This window comes from Narcine bancroftii, chromosome 4, assembly GCF_036971445.1.
Source record: "Narcine bancroftii isolate sNarBan1 chromosome 4, sNarBan1.hap1, whole genome shotgun sequence".
Lineage (NCBI taxonomy): Eukaryota > Metazoa > Chordata > Chondrichthyes > Torpediniformes > Narcinidae > Narcine > Narcine bancroftii.
In genome coordinates this window covers 229,383,809-229,403,151 of record NC_091472.1, presented here as the reverse complement: position 1 = coordinate 229,403,151, position 19,343 = coordinate 229,383,809, and the positions used below count along the sequence as shown (strand labels likewise).

Sequence of the window (19,343 nt, the reverse complement as noted above, 5' to 3'; positions counted from 1 at the left end):
CAAAGTTCCTCAACATGGTTATCCAACTGCACGAAAACCAACAAGGTCGGGTCAGATACAGCAATGAGCTCTCTGAACCTTTCTCCATTAACAATGGCGTGAAGCAAGGCTGTGTTCTCGCACCAACCCTCTTTTCAATCTTCTTCAGCATGATGCTGAACCAAGCCACGAAAGACCTCAACAATGAAGATGCTGTTTACATCCGGTACCGTACGGATGGCAGTCTCTTCAATCTGAGGCGCCTGCAAGCTCACACCAAGACACAAGAGAAACTTGTCCGTGAACTACTCTTTGCAGACGATGCCGCTTTAGTTGCCCATTCAGAGCCAGCTCTTCAGCGCTTGACGTCCTGTTTTGCGGAAACAGCCAAAATGTTTGGCCTGGAAGTCAGCCTGAAGAAAACGGAGGTCCTCCATCAGCCAGCTCCCCACCATGACTACCAGCCCCCCCACATCTCCATCGGGCACACAAAACTCAAAACGGTCAACCAGTTTACCTATCTCGGCTGCACCATTTCATCAGATGCAAGGATCGACATCGAGATAGACAACAGACTCGCCAAGACAAATAGCTCCTTTCGAAGACTACACAAAAGAGTCTGGAAAACCTGAAAAACCTCACAAAGATAAGCGTATACAGAGCCGTTGTCATACCCACACTCCTGTTCGGCTCCGAATCATGGGTCCTCTACCGGCATCACCTACGGCTCCTAGAACGCTTCCACCAGCGTTGTCTCCGCTCCATCCTCAACATTCATTGGAGCGACTTCATCCCTAACATCGAAGTACTCGAGATGGCAGAGGCAGACAGCATCGAGTCCACGCTGCTGAAGATCCAGCTGCGCTGGGTGGGTCACGTCTCCAGAATGGAGGACCATCGCCTTCCCAAGATCGTGTTATATGGCGAGCTCTCCACTGGACACCGTGACAGAGGTGCACCAAAGAAAAGGTACAAGGACTGCCTAAAGAAATCTCTTGGTGCCTGCCACATTGACCACCGCCAGTGGGCTGATATCGCCTCAAACTGTGCATCTTGGCGCCTCATAGTTCGGCGGGCAGCAACCTCCTTCGAAGAAGACCGCAGAGCCCGCCTCACTGACAAAAGACAAAGGAGGAAAAACCCAACATCCAACCCCAACCACCAATTTTCCCCTGCAACCGTGTCTGCCTGTCCCGCATCGGACTTGTCAGCCACAATCGAGCCTGCAGCTGACGTGGACATTTACCCCCTCCATAAATCTTCGTCCGCGAAGCCAAGCCAAAGAAGAAGAAGAAGTGACGTAGTCTACATTCCAATTTAAAAATCCTAATTCTTTTATGATAAACCCATTTTCAATTGTACTCAAACTGCACCAATCTACCATTCTTAATGCTTGCATTTTTAGTGCAAAACCTTACAACGTTTATTTGTGTGTCAGTCAAGGTACATTTAAATGTTACATTTTTATTTATTTACCACATGGTAGGAGCTGATTCCAGCCATTTAAACCCATAGGCAGCCCAATTAGACTGAAATTAACTTACAACCCTGTATGTTTTGGATGGCGGGAGGAAACCTGAACACCCAGAGGAAACCCATGCAGACACATACAGCACAGGAAATTAATATCGGTCACTGGTGCTGTAATAGCACTAACCGTGCTGCTGTAGTAGTACGCTGGTGGTGCAGGGCGGGTGTGGAATAGACAGAACCAGCACTAACAGCTCCAAACTCAGGATAGCTAGACACAACAGGCTGGCAACTTGCCACTACAGCATAGTGACTCAGCAGTACCCGTAGGTCCGCTGAGAAGCCCTGGCCTACTCAGTGTGAATGTCATGAGGTAGTACGTACTCCAAATGTCATGATGCCAGGTCACCTGTTGTTTGTCTATACCTAACCTGACAGCATGTCAATAAATTACTTTTTTACTCTTCTCTGGCTGAAACCTGAGGTGTGGTCTCGTTATTCATCTTCGATTTATCTTAGTTCAACTTGATGGCATTTGTCCACAACTTACATCTGCCACACTGCCCTATTGGAGCAACTCACAAAATGCTGGAGGAACTCAGTGGCTCAGTCAGCATCCATGGAAGGCAATAGATGGTCAGTGTTTCTGGAATAGCAAGAAAGGGGGCAGGAACCAAGATAAAAGGCTAGGAGGTAGGGGAAGATCACAGGCTGGGAGTTGGTAGATGTAAGAAATGGAAAATAAAAGTAAGAAGCTGGGAAGCGATTGGAGGAAGAGGCAATATGGTCAGAGGAGTAAAAGGAAGGGGTGGGGAAGTGGAGGAAGCAAGGCATGGGTGACAGGCAGGTTGCAGGTGCAGGTAAAGGAAAAGAGAAAGAGGAATGGGGCCACAGACAAGAAATAGCAATGGGAGAGAGTTATTTGAGAAACCAAGGGTTGAGATTACCGGAAATTGGAGAATTCAATATTGGTTCGAGACTGTACCTAAAATTTGCATGGCCCATGGCAATCCAGGAGACAGTGGTCAGTTATGTCACTGTGGGAATGGGAGGTGAAATTGAAGTAGCTGGCTACTGAAAAATCCTGGATGTTGTGGGAGATGGAGCAAAAGTGCTCAACAAAGCGATATCTCAATCTGCGCCTCGTCTCCCTGATGTAGAGGAGACTTTCTTGGATGAGCAATGTGTTCCTCTTTTTCTTCTCATGGTTATTTTCAACCAGGCACTCCCCAAGTGGGTTTCCATTCATTTTCTCCAGCAGCCCATTGCTTGGCAGGTGGTCTAGATGTTTTTAAACGAGGAATTTTCCACTTCTCTTTGACAGAACATGTCAATGTGCTGTTACATTGCGCCTGGAGGTGATTTAAAAAAAAAATTTAACGCAGAATTGCAATGTTAACTAATTATAAGTTGGGTAAACTAAATTTCAGGAACACCCCATTAATTGCAGGACTCTTGCCAGCTATTTATGTTTGGGTATTTAGTATGTCGCTGTGATCTCCTGCAGCTAAAAACTATGATTCAGTGCTATTAACAATGTCAACATTTGATCTTCAATTCTCAGCTGCAGCATATTTATGGTCATTGTTATTAGTTTTATTGCTGTGGGTGATTTATATTTTATAACCTCTTGGAGGTGGCATCGAAAGGGAATCGTGTCTCAAAATTGGCACATAATGTCTGCACTGACAGATGGTGTGGAATATTGCATGATTATTTTTAAAGCATGTGCTGGGACTTCATTATAATATTTATGATACCACAGAGATTACCACTGGAAAATGAGAGTTTATCGAGTGTTGAGTGCTATAAACTTTTATATCTAGTAGATTTGGCATGGCAAAGTGTTGTTGGAATTCTGCCAGATGAATGGAATTATATGATTAAGCAGTAGAGATGATATTTTGGCGCTTGTAGTGTGCACAATTTAAGTACAAGGAGCTTGGATAGAGAACCATTGCAAAATATATGTTTCCAAATTGTTCCTCTGCTGTCAAATGTCTCTCAAATTCCTGTGCACTACGTTGGGACTGTACTAATTGTTACACAGCAATTGCTGCAGGTTTACTGCACCCTGCATTTCTTGCCGTATATAATATCTACAATGTCAAATAGGGAATGGGCTGGATCAACTGCCTTCCAACTGAGGACTCTTTTTGAGGGTTCATTCATAATTCTTCAGTGTACTTTTTTTTACTTTGCTGCAAGAATAATTTGCATTTGTATTGTGCAGCAAGTGTCAATGAACATTCTTGGCAGCTTTATAGAGCCATAGAGTCATTCAGCAAGGAATGCGCACACCAAGTTATCATCTGGGTTAGTTCCATTTCCAAGCATTTATTCCATATCCCTTTTAAACCTTTCCTATCTATAGAGCTTTCCATATGTCTTTTGAACATCTTATTTATGCCCATTTCTACAGCTTCTTCTGGCAGCTCATTTCAGATATGGTCCATCTTTTGAGTGGTAAAAGTTGCCCCTCAGTAGACACATCTAGTCTGAGAACAAGATGGTGAGTAATCACTTTGCCCACGCCCCTTATGATTTTCTGTAAGCTCCTTCCTCCAAACAAAAATGAAAGATAGGAATTGCCAAAGGATGTTGCAAAGGTGGACACAATTATGAGAATTCAAAAGCATTTGAACAGATACTGGATATTGGCAAAGCACAGGCCAATGAATTAGCTTGGATGGACAAATTGGTTAGCATTCGACCAATGAGTTCATTCCTGTGCAGTTTAGTTCTATGGCTCTAATATTACAGTTTAGTTGCATGGTTCTTGTGTTCTGTAAGTGACAAAAAGTTTTGTGAGTTAGTTTCAGATTGATTTACAGGGTAATAATCTCTGCATTCCATTATTGTTAAGTTCTGTATTTATTAAAATAGCTTGTTAAACATTGATGGATTATTATATAATTGGAAAAACTGTATGTGTGACTGTGTCTTAACGCTTCTGCATCTTACAGAAAATTCCTCATTTTATGTAAATTGCACAGCTTTTACTTTCAATGCACATTTTTGGATAAAATATTTTACTTACTGATTATCGTTATCACATAATAAGTCCATAAGATAACAGGAGCAGAAGTAGACCATTTGGCTTATAAGTCCGCTTCGCCATTTCATCATGAGCTGATCCATTCTCCCACTCAGCACCACTCCCCTGAGTTAAGGAGACAAGGGAAGATGATCCAAGTTAAGGAGACAAAGGAAGAGAAGGGGATGGAGAGGTGGAGATTTTTGGAGGGAAATTCACCTTGGGTATTCATTAATGTTAAGATAGAAGAAGTGGTTGCTTTCAGTGCTGGGGGTTGAATATGAGAGAACCAACATGCTCCAGGACAAGACTTCAAAGCTGCAAGAGGCTACAGTAGGAGTGGCTGGGAATGAGTTATGGAGTACTTGGATGTATGGAAACATTGAAAGAGCAAAGCCAATGTAAGTCAGCAAGGACATGGTTGATGCTGATCGATTTTGGTTCCTGATACAAAGGTGGCAGAATTTGTATGTCTTGACATTTCTGGAGATTGAAAGCTGGCCAGGGGCATGGGATATTCAAGAGGGGGGAAATGATGAAGGTTGATTGAAGATGAGGGGGGTCAGATGGGTAAGAGGAAGAATGGAGACCACTCTCTGGTGACAAAGAATTAGGAGGGTTTGAAGTAAAACACAGAAGTTTACAGGCACCATGATTGAACTAAAGATACAACGCGGGAGAAACTCAGCAGGTCAAACAGTGTTGTTTATATAGCAAAGATAAATTACATAACCAACATTTTGGATTGGAGCCCTTCATCAAGGAATGACAAAATGTGGGCAGGCGCCTAAACAAAATGGTGGGGGAGGAGCACAGTACCACAGGCAGGAGGTAATAGGTGGATAAGGGAGGGGGGGCACATCAGCAAACAAGGGGAGTGGGGTTGTCTCTGCGAATGAAGAGGGTAGGGGGTGGAGACCTGTAGGAAAGTCAGGGATACGGAAGAGAGGGAGAACAGGGCTACCAGAACCACAGGTTGGAAAGTGCCCATGCAGAAAATTAGGTGTTGCTCCTCTAATCTATGGATAGCCTGGGTTTGACAGTACATGAGGCCACGGACAGACATGTCAACGTGAGAGTGGGGTGCAGAATTGAAATGGTTGGCCACTAGGAGATCCCTGTCACTGATGTAGACAGAGCAAAGGTGCTCAGAAATGCAATCTCCCAGTCTGTGACTAGTCTCTCCGATGTAGAGTAGGCCACAACCAGAGCATCGGACACAGTAGATAGGAAGGTTGAAGCTCAGTTGTGGAATTTAGGTAGTCTTGGCATCCATATTTTGTCCTTAAACCCCAGGAAAGAAAGAATGTTCAGCTTAAATTGTTACCTGATATAAAATTGACAGAACCATACTCTAAAGAGGGAACCTTTATTGGAAAGCAAGTGTTTCTTCATATTGAAATGCACTGATATGAGATTAATGCTGTGAGCAAGGAACAAAAATGTGTTCTATCATCTTAATGATCACATCATTGGGCTAAAAGTGACTTAAAAGTCCAAGCATTTACTCTCTGGATGATATGCCTAAATTGTGTTGTAACAGTTGTTTCACACCCTTGGGGGAACATGTTCCAAATTTATAACATATTTTCCAGTAAAGATGTTATCTGATTTCATTCCCAAATGGTGCATAGGCAAAATATTGAAATGGCAACAAATTACTGGCAATGCTCTACAAATCAAGCAGTATAAAACCTAGGAGCAGAAATCAGCTATTCCCATCCAGTCTGCTCCATCATTCGAGTCATATGTCAACTCAATTCTGCCTTCTCCCCATTCCCTTTAATACCCTTACTAGTCAAGAACCTATCAACCTCTGCTCTAAATACACCCAATGAGGTGATCTCCACAGCTATCTGTGACAAAAAATTCCAGATTCATCACCCTCTGAAGAAATTTCAGTTGTGGAATTTAGGTAGTCTTGGCATCCATATTTTGTCCTTAAACCCCAGGAAAGAAAGAATGTTCAGCTTAAATTGTTACCTGATATAAAATTGACAGAACCATACTCTAAAGAGTAGGGAGTTGAGGCCAGAGAAATGAGAGAGAATGGGAAATTGAAGTGTCAGGGTGCAGTTGTACTCAAAAGTCATAGAAGGGGAAGAGAGTTTGAGAGGGGCAACTTTTTTTTCAGGATATTGAAAGGAAAGGACAGGAGGAGATGTGTGGTGCTTCAAAGGATGGAAAGGGAATGTTATTATTGGTGTTATGGAAAATAAAGGCAGTGAAATTCTAGTCTGGTGGTTCAGTGAGTGTTGAGGAGTTTAAATGGAATTAGGTACTGTAAACGGTAAAGATGACTTGGTGGCCATTGGATGTATCCATGATGCAATGTACCGTTTTCTTTATGCCATCTGTGTGGTTAATATAGTCTCCACTCTGATTCAGAGACAGACTGACTATTAAGAAAAGCAGAATGGGGGTGTCTTGCTCAATCATTCTATGGTTTAATATTTGTCTTCAATACTGTATTTCCAATACTCAAATCAGTTTGCATCAACTACAATATAAATAGAGCTTGGGAGGAGTAAGGGAGTATTAAACATACATCAAAGGATGTAGTTGAACTGACATCCTAGTTCAGTATGTCTTTAGCCAGATTTGCCACAAAACTGTGGTTGACTCCTCATGCAAGTTTAACCTCCAGATTGAGCCAGTGGTGAAGAAGGTGAATGCAACATTGGCATTCATATTGAGAGGAATAGAATTTTAGAGCAGGGATGTGATGTTGAGGCATAGGTGAGGCCTCACTTGGAGTACAAGGTACAGTTTGGGACTCCTTATTGAAGAAACGATATGCTGGCATTGGGCAGGGTTCAGAGATTTACAAGAATGATTCCTGGAATGAAGGGATTAGCATATGAAGAACATTTGATGGCTCTTAACCTATACGACTTGGAGTTCAGAAGAATGAGGGGGGCTTCATAGAAACATTTTGAATGTTGAAAGGACTGGACAGAGTAGAGATGCCAAAGTTGTTTCCCATGACAGGGGAGTCGAGGTCAAGAGGGCACAACTTCAGGATTGAATGGTTCCCATTTAAAACAAGGATGCGAAGGAATTTCTTTAGCCAAAGAGTGATGAACCTCTGGAATTTACCACTATGGGTGGCTGTGAAGGCCAGGTCATTGGGTATATTTAAGGCAGAGATTAATAGCTATCTGAATAGTCAGGGTATCAAAGGTTATGGGGAGAAGGCAGGGGAGTGGGCTGAGTAGGAGAATTGATCAGCTCATGATGATGTTGGTGTGGACTCAATGGGTCGAATGGCCTACTTCTGCTCCTGTGTCTTATTTGAAATGTGAAATCCATGTTATGAAAAGTTAAAAATAGAAGACTTCTCACAGTTGCTTGCACCATCGTGGACAAAAAATAAATAAATACTTGTTCCCAATCTGTCCAAGAGATACTTTTCAAAAAAAACTACATTTTTTTCTGCTTTGTGCAAAAAAAAATGAACTAGTTCTGGTAATGATAACTCGCAGATGTTGTAATTGTTGTTTTCAGTCCTTTATACTTTTTTCCAGGATGAACATTTGCTGTTTCAGTTATTACAAAGTCTATTGGATCCTTCGTGAGTATGTTTTTACCTATTTGCAAAATGTAATTAAATATATTCATGAATTGAATGAATAAATTCTAGTTATGTGTTGTGGGTTAATCGTTTTCATATTCTTTGAAATATCTCGCTCTAAAATATGCCATTACTCGGTAAAATGTTTTGAAAGCATTTTCTGGGGTAGAGATGAAATAAATGAATTGGCTAAGAAATCCATATCATTTCAAGTTAATGCATATTAGAACAAAAGCTTTAAAAAAGAGTAGGAATTGGGCATTGTTAGGTTGATTATTATGTGTCTCTGAGGCAACGTGGAAATTCTGGAGGAAGCTAAAGACAGACAAATACATGTCAACTATGGCAGGGAGTGCAGGCCATTGCAGCCTACAAAGCGAGGATGGGCACCATAGATGGCTGTGATGCTTCATTACCTCATGAGCTGAACATCTTCTATGCCTGCCTTGAGAAGACAAACCAAAAAGTGCCTACTAGAATCCCTGCAAAAGCTGAGGACCCTATGATATCTGTCTCTGAGGACAATGTTAGAACATCATTTGCAAGGCGCCAGGCCCTGGCAGGGTACTGAAAATCTGCACCAACCAACTAGCCGGAGTGTTCACGGACATTTTCAATCTCTCATTGCGGCTGTCAGAGGCAGCCATTAATAAAATTATGGTACAATATATCTTAAAAGGGTAAGACATTTCACAAACAAACATCTCATTTGCCATACAAGTGGTATGAAAGAGCTCCACAGTTGACTTTGCAGAGACAATGGGAAGTGCTTGTGAGTCCAGCATGTTTGAACAATGTCCAGGCTGAGGAACTGAGAACCTATCTTTTGGCTGCTAAACTGGAGCCAGAGTTTTAAATTTCTGGTTGACGTTTGTTGTTCTAAGAGGGCCCACGTGGTTTTGCAAATAGAGAGAAAACATCCATTGTTTGGGAGAGTATTCTGTAGCATTTGTGGTGAAGGCTGCAAGTTGCAGACCTGCTGCAAGACCCCATTTTCAGATTGGTGTTGAGTTCTATTATAAATCTCTTTTGTCAATGGCAGAGGTTGTGGCTGGTTATTGTGTTTCTCCTGGAATAGGGGAAAACATGGCGGTGATAGAGCCAGACTTGAAATGAAATTGGCAATGCGGACCTGTCTGCAGCGGCTACCCCTGACCATGGTTGCTGCAAGAAATTAGATGTCTGGAACCATGTACAACTTTTAATTGGAGAAAAGGGAGTCATGTGTTGCTTGTGAAACACATTGAATGGGAGTGGATCCGAGCGGCTGCTCATCCAACGGAGATATTGAGCTTCAGACTGGAGTGGAGGAAGCCAAGCCGCTGCGATGCTGGAGGCGGCCGTTCTTTGGCTCTCTGAAAGCATTGTCAGAAGTGTCCACTGTCGGGCTGAGTGGAAAGGTGAGCAGTGGAGTTGGAGATGATGACCAACACAAATGAGGGTTGAGGAGCTGTGCCGGACTTGGAGGCTGAGAGAGATGTGCCTAGGCCGTATGGACAATATGGAGGCCCTCAGGTTGTGATGTCGGCCTCATGGGAAGAATGGTGCAGGAAGGCTCGGAAAGCAGGAACTTGTGGGCAGTAGGTGGTTTCCCAGCCGCTGGTGAACTTAACATCTTTGAGGGGGTCAGAAACCCAAACTGTTGAAGGCTGTGCGACAGCCCATAGCGGCCCCTCAGGTTTGGGGAACTCATAACTGGTGGGTTTTTATAACATCTAGCGGTAATGTGTTTCCTTGTACCATTGTCTGGTTTCTGAAAATTGATTGTACTGTTAGACAGTTTTTGTACTGGGTCGGGAGAACATTGTCTCGTTTTTAATGCTGTAACAGTGTTAATGGCGTCAAATAAACTGATACCTCATACCTAAAAAGAAAAACTCCTTGAAGAAGAGGTTATCTTTTGGAAAAACCAAAGAGGGGGAAAGTTTATTCTATAAGACACTTCAGTTGCTGATTGAGGAGATTAGTTTGTGTATCCATCAAATAACGAATATCTCTCTGAAAGCAACAAAGACCTTCCTGATTGATAACAACTTGAAGTTAAAGTACCAGAGCCTGATGAATATAGTATCTGTTTAATTCTGTGCACAGTATTGAAGATTGCCTGATACCAGTAAACATGAAGAAGTGAAAAGTGAATGATTGGACAGTGAAAAAGAACTTTCCTGAACACACAAACATTATGTAGTCTTCAAATTAGTTGGGGGGGGGGGGGGAAGGTTAAGTTAATAGCAATAAGTTAAGTATTGATTTCATTGTTATGTATTAAGAAAATAGAACCAATTTTGTTTAAGTAGCCATTGCCTTGGTGACTTTCTGTTGCTACTGGTTTTTGAGTCCTTTGAGCTCAGTCTTCAATATCATTATTCCCCGAGTGTTGGTCAAGAAGCTGCAAAGTCTGGGCATCTGTACCCCACTCTGCAACTGGATCCTTGACATTCTCATGGAAGACCACATTCAGTATGAATTGGAAACTGCGTCTCTTCCTCACTGACCATCAACATAGTAGCACCCTAAGGATACATGCTTAGCCCACTGCTCTACTTGTTATACAGCCATGACTGTGTGGCCAGGCACAATTCCAATGCTATCTATAAGTTTGCTGATGACGCCACAGTTGTCGGCAGATTCACAAATGGCAATGAGGAAGCCTACAGGAGGGAGACAGATCAGCTCGTTGAATGGTGTAATGACGACAACCTTGCTCTCAACAAGGTTGTGGACTTAATGAGGAAGTCAGGGGAACACAACCCAGTCCTCATCGAGGGCTCAGTAGTGGAAAGGGTCAAGAACTTAAAATTTCTAGGTGTCAACATCTCCGAGGATGTCCTGGAGCCTCCATGTTGGTGCAATCACGAAGAAGGTCTCCCAGCGGCTATACTTTGCGAGGTGTTTGAGGAGATTCGGTGTATCACCGTGGAGAGCATTTTGGCTGCTTACATCACTGCCTGGTCTGGAGGTGCCAAATCTCAGGACAAGAATAAACACCAGCGGGTTGTTAACTTGGCCTGCGACATCGCAGGCATCAGACCACTCCATTGAGGATATCTATGTGAGGTGTCTTAAGAAAGCAGCCTCTATCCTCAAAGATCTACACCACCCAGGCCATACCCTCTTCACTCTGCTACCATTCGGAAGGAGGTACAGGAGCCTAAAGACGAGCACTCAGCAGCACAGGGACAGCTTCTTCCCCGCTGCCATCAGATTCCTGAATGATCAATGAACCAAAGATACTGCCTTACTTTTTGTGCACGATTATTTTAATATATATTATTAAATACATATATATATATATATATATGAAACACTGAATTTCAAGACTTGTTCATGACAATAAATTCTGATGTTAGTGTTTCTTTTTAAAACTACTTGCTTTACAATGGAAAGAAATGTTATTTTCAAATTTGTTTATCATCCGGCTGTACATATACAGCCAGATGAAATTGGGATCCTCCTGACCACGACACACACACAATGCACAACACAATAATAGTTACATATATACTTAATGATACAATTTTAAATAAATATATATAAATATTTTTGAATTATTTACTTTGTTATAGGTTTCTGTTCATCAACCTCGCAGCCTGTGGGGAAAAAACTATTTCCCAGTCTGGCAGTCCTGATTTTGATGCTCCTTCCTGACAGTAGACGGTAGTGGGGCAAAGATACTGAGTGCTGGATGGAAACATTCCTCACTAATTCTTTAAGCCCCATTTAACCAATGCTCCTGGTAAACGTCCTCAAAAGAGGAAAGGGAGACCCTGTGATCTCGGCTGTTTTGGCGATCTTCTGTATTAACTTCCACTCCGCTGCTTTGCAGCATTTCTACGGGACAATTGTGCAGCTAGACAGGACATTCTCAACTATGTGAAAATCCTGTAAAATGTTGTCTAAAATGGGAGCAGATAACCCTTACTCTCCTCAACCTCCTTAAGAAGAAGTGTAAGCACTACTGTGCTTGCCTGATTAATGAGACATTGTGGTTGATAAGTTGTCTATTATATATATATATGGAGGACCTCCGTTTTCTTCAGGATGACTTCCAGGCCAAACATTTTGGCAGTTTCCGCAAAACAGGACGTCAAGCGCTGAAGAGCTGGCTCCCCACCATGACTACCAGCCCCCCCACATCTCCATCGGGCACACAAAACTCAAAACGGTCAACCAGTTTACCTATCTCGGCTGCACCATTTCATCAGATGCAAGGATCGACAATGAGATAGACAACAGACTCGCCAAGGCAAATAGCGCCTTTGGAAGACTACACAAAAGAGTCTGGAAAAACAACCAACTGAAAAACCTCACAAAGATAAGCGTATACAGAGCCGTTGTCATACCCACACTCCTGTTCGGCTCCGAATCATGGGTCCTCTACCGGCACCACCTACGGCTCCTAGAATGCTTCCACCAGCGTTGTCTCCGCTCCATCCTCAACATCCATTGGAGCGCTTACACCCCTAACGTCGAAGTACTCGAGATGGCAGAGGTCGACAGCATCGAGTCCACGCTGCTGAAGATCCAGCTGCGCTGGATGGGTCACGTCTCCAGAATGGAGGACCATCGCCTTCCCAAGATCGTGTTATATGGCGAGCTCTCCACTGGCCACCGTGACAGAGGTGCACCAAAGAAAAGGTACAAGGACTGCCTAAAGAAATCTCTTGGTGCCTGCCACATTGACCACCGCCAGTGGGCTGATATCGCCTCAAACCGTGCATGTTGGCGCCTCACAGTTTGGCGGGCAGCAACCTCCTTTGAAGAAGACCGCAGAGCACAACTCACTGACAAAAGGCAAAGGAGGAAAAACCCAACACCCAACCCCAACCAACCAATTTTCCCCTGCAACCGCTGCAACTGTGTCTGCCTGTCCCGCATCGGACTTGTCAGCCACAAACGAGCCTGCAGCTGACGTGGACATTTACCCCCTCCATAAATCTTCGTCCGCGAAGCCAAGCCAAAGAAAATATATATATACCAAGGAGCTGTAATCTCCATGACAGAGCCATTGGTGCGTAGTAGAGAGTGGTTGTCCTTCATCCTCAATATCTCCTTTGTCTTCTCCATGTTGAGACTCCGGTTATTGTCGTTGCACCATTTTAGGAGCCCCTCAGGCTCCTCTTTTAAGTATCATTGTTGCAGATGATTCAAAAAGCAAAGAGTTCCAGAGCTGGAACTCACTTAACTGTCAAGTAATATTTAACTCTATGCATCAATTTACAGAGATGGTGTTGATGAAGGTTAGCATTATATTGTACTATTTGCAGAGGAAACACACTGCTTTTCTGAAATGTTGGACTCTCAGTGATTTGCACAGTTTGAGCAACCTATGCCCATTTTCAACCCGTTATTGATGAAGGTGGGGATTAGACTGTGTGGTGCCTGAGGCTCACTGTTCATACTGGGCATTCTGTGGCAGCAGTTTCTCTACTCTGCACTTGACAATCCATCCCTAAAACCCCAAGGATCACAGGCATTTAAAAACGATGTGAAAGATTTCTGTAATTTAAAAAAAATCCTATCTAGAATTTTTTTAGGATAAAAATAAAGTAGCCAAACTTACCTTTTCAATCAAAGTTGTCATGTGTGGGTGGGGTCTTGCTGAACCCTTCAGCGTCGGAAGGTCTGTGTTGTCCCATCCTGCTGCAGAGGGCAGAAATGAGTTGACCAACGTATTGAAACTAGCTGACAATCAGGGAACTGGCAGTGAGTAACATAGTGCTTTGTAATGGTGTTTTTGCTCATTTACATTTCAAGAAATTAATATAACCTTTTACTCCTCTTTCTTCGTTCCTTCCTTTTGAGTTTTTAAATATTATTGGAGTGATGGAAAGAATTTCCATTTTTTCTACTTCTGTACATTCATTTCTGATCTGAAATCAACATTGTCATCTCAAAGAGGAATGTAATGAGCTGCTTCCTTTGTATTCTTTCCAGTTTATTGCTCCTCACAGGCATCATGGACAGGTGAATCATAAATCTGCAACGTACTGCTAGTTTAAGTACTTCAAAGTCATAAAATAGAAATATATGTTCAACAGGTAAGGCAGCATTGTGAGGAGAGAATCTGAATGATCAGAATTGGAAAAAAACAATGAGATAAACCAGTCTTGAAATATGGCTACACATAATGGAAAATGGACTCTTCCTGCAGAGACCTATGAATTGTTTCATGTCACTCGAGAAATTTGACCGGCACATCCTGGCTTCTTAATAGGGATCTGATTACCCACTCAGTGGCATCTCATTAATTCATTTTTAATCCACTACAAACTTGATTCTGGGCAACATTCTGGAGAGATTGAAGGACATTCTGGGAGTGAAATTAAGCAGGCCTTTTTTTTTCTCCCATCATTTGGGAAAAGTGGATCAATGGGCTAAGTGACCTACATCTGCTCCCATATCTTGTGGTCTCTTGGGGTTTTTTTTGATGTTTTCTGTTATTTTCGAATGTGCACTTAAGAATTTTTCAATTCCGTATTTGATGGGTATATTTAAAATGTTTGTGCTTCCAAAAGTTTCTTGGAATTATTTCTCTGCTCTTGCTGTTCAAATCAAAGTACCATGAAATGACCTTTATAAACTTCTAATGGTTAATTGATATTCAAATCAGACAACAAAATGTGTTCCAAGGTGGAAAGTTGAACATTTAAAAAAACTGTAATTGATGGCTTGTCACTGCCTTATTTTGGGCAATATGGGATGTGACAGCTGCATTGCATGCTTAAGGGACAGAGAGATTGTTTTCTGTGCCAACACGTCAAGGGAAAGGTTCCATTATTGTCAAATAATTCTACATTTAGAATGTAACATACCTGAAATTCTTTAACTTCCTATCGAAAAGAAGCCAGAAAGTCGTCACTTTCACCTACATTTCTGAATACAGTAAAAAGAATTATGGGAAATTGTCACTGATATAGTGAAAAGATTCTAATTTTATAATCTCCATTTTAAAATTGGCTCCAAATTAAACTTTAAGTATGACCAACAAATTGGAACAAATCATAGAATATAAAATTTGACAGCACAGTACAGGGCCTTTGGCCCTTGATGCTGTGGCAACCTATATAAACCTACTCCACAGCAATCTTATCCTCTCCTTCCTCACACTCCATAATCCTTAACATTTTTCTTACTCTCACGTTACTAAAAATCTTTGAAATGTTGTACCAGCCTCTACCACCACTCCAGTTAAGAGTTTTGTAGTGATGGTTATAATTTCCATTGTTTAATTTTATAGATTATAGGTGATGTTGACAAGAGAGGGAGAGGGTTTGAATGCCCATTTCTAATTATTCTTGTGAGGATAATACTGAGGCACTGTTGTTGACTGCTCCAGATCTTGATTAAAATAGCTCTCCACAGTGTTATCTAGTCAAGAATTCTAGGTCAGGGACAAAGAATGAATTGGTGTATATTTCTTCAGACTATGTGTGACTTGAAAGGGAGCATGCAAATGGTAAGCGGAGTTTGAATGGATGTGAAGCATTTGGCTGCCAAGGTTTTCCATTGACTAATTACTGCAGTGCATTTTGTAGATGATACCCAAGCATGGGTGCTGGTGGAAGATGGATTGAATCTCAAACTTATTGTAGAAGATGCCGAGTTTGTTAAACTGAGACTCACCCTTGTAGACCAGTCGAGAGTATTCTGTCACACTACTGTCATGCAGAAGGTTGGTTTTATTGTTTATTACAAAATAGGCAACAAATGTAAATAAAAACCTGCTGAGCACTTTTCTCAAATTTCTATCAAATAAAACAGTAGTATTCAAGTTGTAGTACCTCAATTAAATTGAAAAAGATATTTTTGGTAAATTGAGGATGTGCAAGTAAAGTTATGGGGAAAAAAATTCATAGAACCATCGAACAGTGCATCACAGAAACAGGCCGTTCTGGTCTGTGCCGAACTGTTCTACTGCCTTGTCCCACTGACCTGCACTGGACCGTATCCTTCCATACCTCTCCCATTCATGTACCTGTTCAAATATTTCTTCAATGTCATAACGGAGCCCACATTCTCCTCTTCAGATAGCAGTTCATTCCACACTTCCACCTCTCTGTGTGAAGAAGTTCATCCCAATTTTCCCTGTCACCCTTCACCTATATCCTCCAGTTTTTATCTTGCCTCACCTCATTGTTTGCACTTCTATCTATACTTATCATAATTTTGTATATCTTTATCAAATCTCTGCTCATTCCTCTGTGCTCTAGGGAATAACGTCCCAGCCTGTTTAACCTTCTCCTTTAACTCATTTCATCAGGTTCTGGCAAAACACCCTTATAAGTCTCTTCTGCAATTTTTCAATCTTAATGATTTCCTTCCTGTAGTTAATGAACAATCATCCGCTACCAATCTCTGGCTTCTCCTGTAAAACCAATGTCTTATCCACTTTACGAACTCCCCATGAACAACGAGTGACTGAACCTTCCTGACTAATCTCCCATGTGAGACCTTGTCAAAGACTGAACTATAGTCCTATCCTTCATTAACTTTCCTGGTAACCTCCTCAAAAAGCTATGTAAGATTGGTTAACATGCACAAAGACTATGTCTAATTATTCCCTATCTATCCAAATACTTGTATATCCGATCTCTTGGAACACCTTGCAACAACTTGCCTACTACTGACATTGGGGTCATTGGCCTACAATTTCCCAGATTATTTTTAGAGCCTTTTTTAAACAACAGAACAGCATGAGCTAACTTCAAATTCTTTGGCACATCACCCATGACTAAGGACATGTTAAGAATATCTGCCAGAGCCCCTGAAATTTCTGCTCTCACCTTCTTCAAGGTCTGAGGGAACACCTTGTCAAGCCTTGTGGATTAATCCACCTTTATTTGCCTTAAGAGAGGAAACACCTCCTCTTCTTTAATCAGTTGAGGTTCCATGACCTCACTTTTTGTTTGCCTCTGTGCCAGTTTCCTGAGTAAATTCAGATTTAAAAATCCCATCTCGCCCATCTCTTTTGGCTCCATTTGTGGCTGACTTCTCTGATCTTCAAGAGGACCAATCTTGTCCCATGCTCTCTTTTTGCTTTTTACTATACCAATAGAAGCCCTTAGGATTTTCCCTCACCTTGCCTGCCAAAGCAACCTCTTGTCAATAAAGAAAGAATGAAAATTTATTGGGATATGGTAAGATTATGTCATCTATACTTAAGTTTGGATGTGGCACATCTGCTCTACGGGGTCCCTGGGTTACGAACGTCTGACTTGTACTTAGGAACAAATTGTGCCCCCAATTCGTGCATGTGCGTAATGTTACCTCACGAATGCCCATTCCGGTAGGTAAGACATTGCTGGAATAAGTGTTAACTTTTAATCATGATCTTTTTTTTCTTTTCCTATCTAAACTGTTTTAAGAACTGCTTCTTTAATTTTTTTTGCACTTCTAAGACAAATATTTGACTAACTGATGTTAAATAAGAATCGTATGTACCTGTTCTGATATATCTCCAAATTTGACTTAAAGACAGACGTAGGAATAGATCTCATTCATAACCGGGGCCTCCCTGTATTTCCCTGACTTTATCTTGCTCTGCTACAATCAGTTGTCCACAGATTAGGATAGATTGGAAATTCTGAAAAATATATTGAAATATACACTCCTTAGAACTTGACTAACTTTTATGGTACATGGTCTTTTTTTATTCCTTAGAATTGGCTAATGGGAATAACACTTCTGCAAAAGCATTAAAGTGGCCTCAAGGGAGTATGCTGTATAGCGAAAATTGAGGTCTCTATGACCGAACAGAGTTGGGCAAGATTATTTCTGGTGAAGAGTTATTACTTATAGTGGGGATGAACAATCTGACATTGAACAATATTTTAAGATTTGTGTGGTGAAGGCATTTCCTTCAATTATAAATAGAAGGTCTCAATTGCTCCTTGAATAACTCAGTTTCATTTGCAGGAAAGATATTTAATTTGTCAAGGATGTATATCAACCTTGGTATTTTCGGAGAGGGCAGCAGAAAATCTTGTCTCTCTCATTTCGCTGTGACGGCTTATAATTTGAGATTTAAAGGTTATCAATTTTAGTGCTGTGTCATACTTGCTATTGAGATTATTTATTGTTAAATTACTGTTAAAATTCAATAATATGTCTTTCAGTGAATGGTGATCATTCCATTTTGCTGTTTCAGTGCAAATGTCTATCAAATTAATTAAAATCTGTCCAACTTTGCTCAACTGTGGAGACATTGGTTTTGAGCAATGATTCAATTAATCCGCTAGACTGTTCCTTCCCCCTGGTGCAGCAAATTTCTCCTTCAAGCGTTTTCCAATTCCCTTTTGAAAATTGGTTCTCCAACTACTTCTTGTTTCATAAAATATTTCCTAATGTTCCTGCCTTACACTTGTGTTCTCTAGTTGATATCCATCTGCCTCAGGAAATAATTGTTCCTTATTACTTTTATTAAAGAATTTACTGAAGATGTGGTTGGTGCTGGTAGCTAGGTGGGGAGGAAATTCGGTTATGAAGATGCTACAAAGCGATATGTTGCAAGCAGGAGAACATCTGAAATGTTGATTCAAGGCTGCATTCAGGGGAACTTCTTCACACAGAGTGATGGAATGTGGAACAGGGATATCTATCAGATGCATGCAGCAGAGTTTTAGTTTGCTGTGGATATCATGTTTGGTGCAGACACATGAGTCCTGTACTGAACTGTTCTGTGTAATCTAGTGAAAAAAACAGTCTGCACCCAATTCCCAAGAAAACTGGATCCACATTGCCAACCTCTGCCTTTGTGTCCTTTGTGTATAAACCTTCCATGCTGGATCTTGTCAGAGGCCGACCTGAAGACTTCTCTTCCTTTTTTCATCTTGGTGATCACATCCTTGGGTTGTTTCTTTTGCAGGGATGGAGTGCAAGTGAATCGGGAGTTGCTGCCATTGAATCCAGTCATTCATGAGACGTACCTTACCTTGCTCTGTCAGTATGATCCAGAGCGTGTGACTGGTTTTCTGAGGGTGTCGGAACATTATAGGCTGGAAGAAGCAATTCAGGTACTCACTGCTCTTAAATCGCTATATGATATTAGAATTTATTGTAATAGTGCAATGTACAGATGCACTGAAATTAATCCTGTAGCCACACAGGTATGTAAGATGCACCAACTACCATAGAATAAATTAAATTACCACAATGCTCCAGGAGACCGAAAAGGAAGTAATAAATTGTTGTAGTTGCATTTCGTGCAAAAAGACAGAGCAGTAGTGCAGATAGATCTTTCAGTAGTCCCAGGGTAGTTAGCAAAGTTGCAGAAGATTCAAG

At 41.6% G+C, this 19,343-nt stretch overlaps 1 protein-coding gene across 6 annotated transcripts in view; it reads left to right on the top strand.

Moving 5' to 3' along the window:
- The window catches only part of vps8 (VPS8 subunit of CORVET complex), a 681,049-nt gene that overhangs the window by 243,230 nt on the left and 418,476 nt on the right, over window positions 1–19,343 (top strand). For all 6 annotated transcript variants that reach the window (XM_069934259.1, XM_069934258.1, XM_069934264.1 and 3 more), the window contains 2 exons: window positions 8,014–8,060; window positions 18,928–19,075. In XM_069934259.1, coding sequence (XP_069790360.1) covers window positions 8,014–8,060; window positions 18,928–19,075 — 195 coding nt within the window. The remainder of the gene's footprint in view (window positions 1–8,013; window positions 8,061–18,927; window positions 19,076–19,343) is intronic.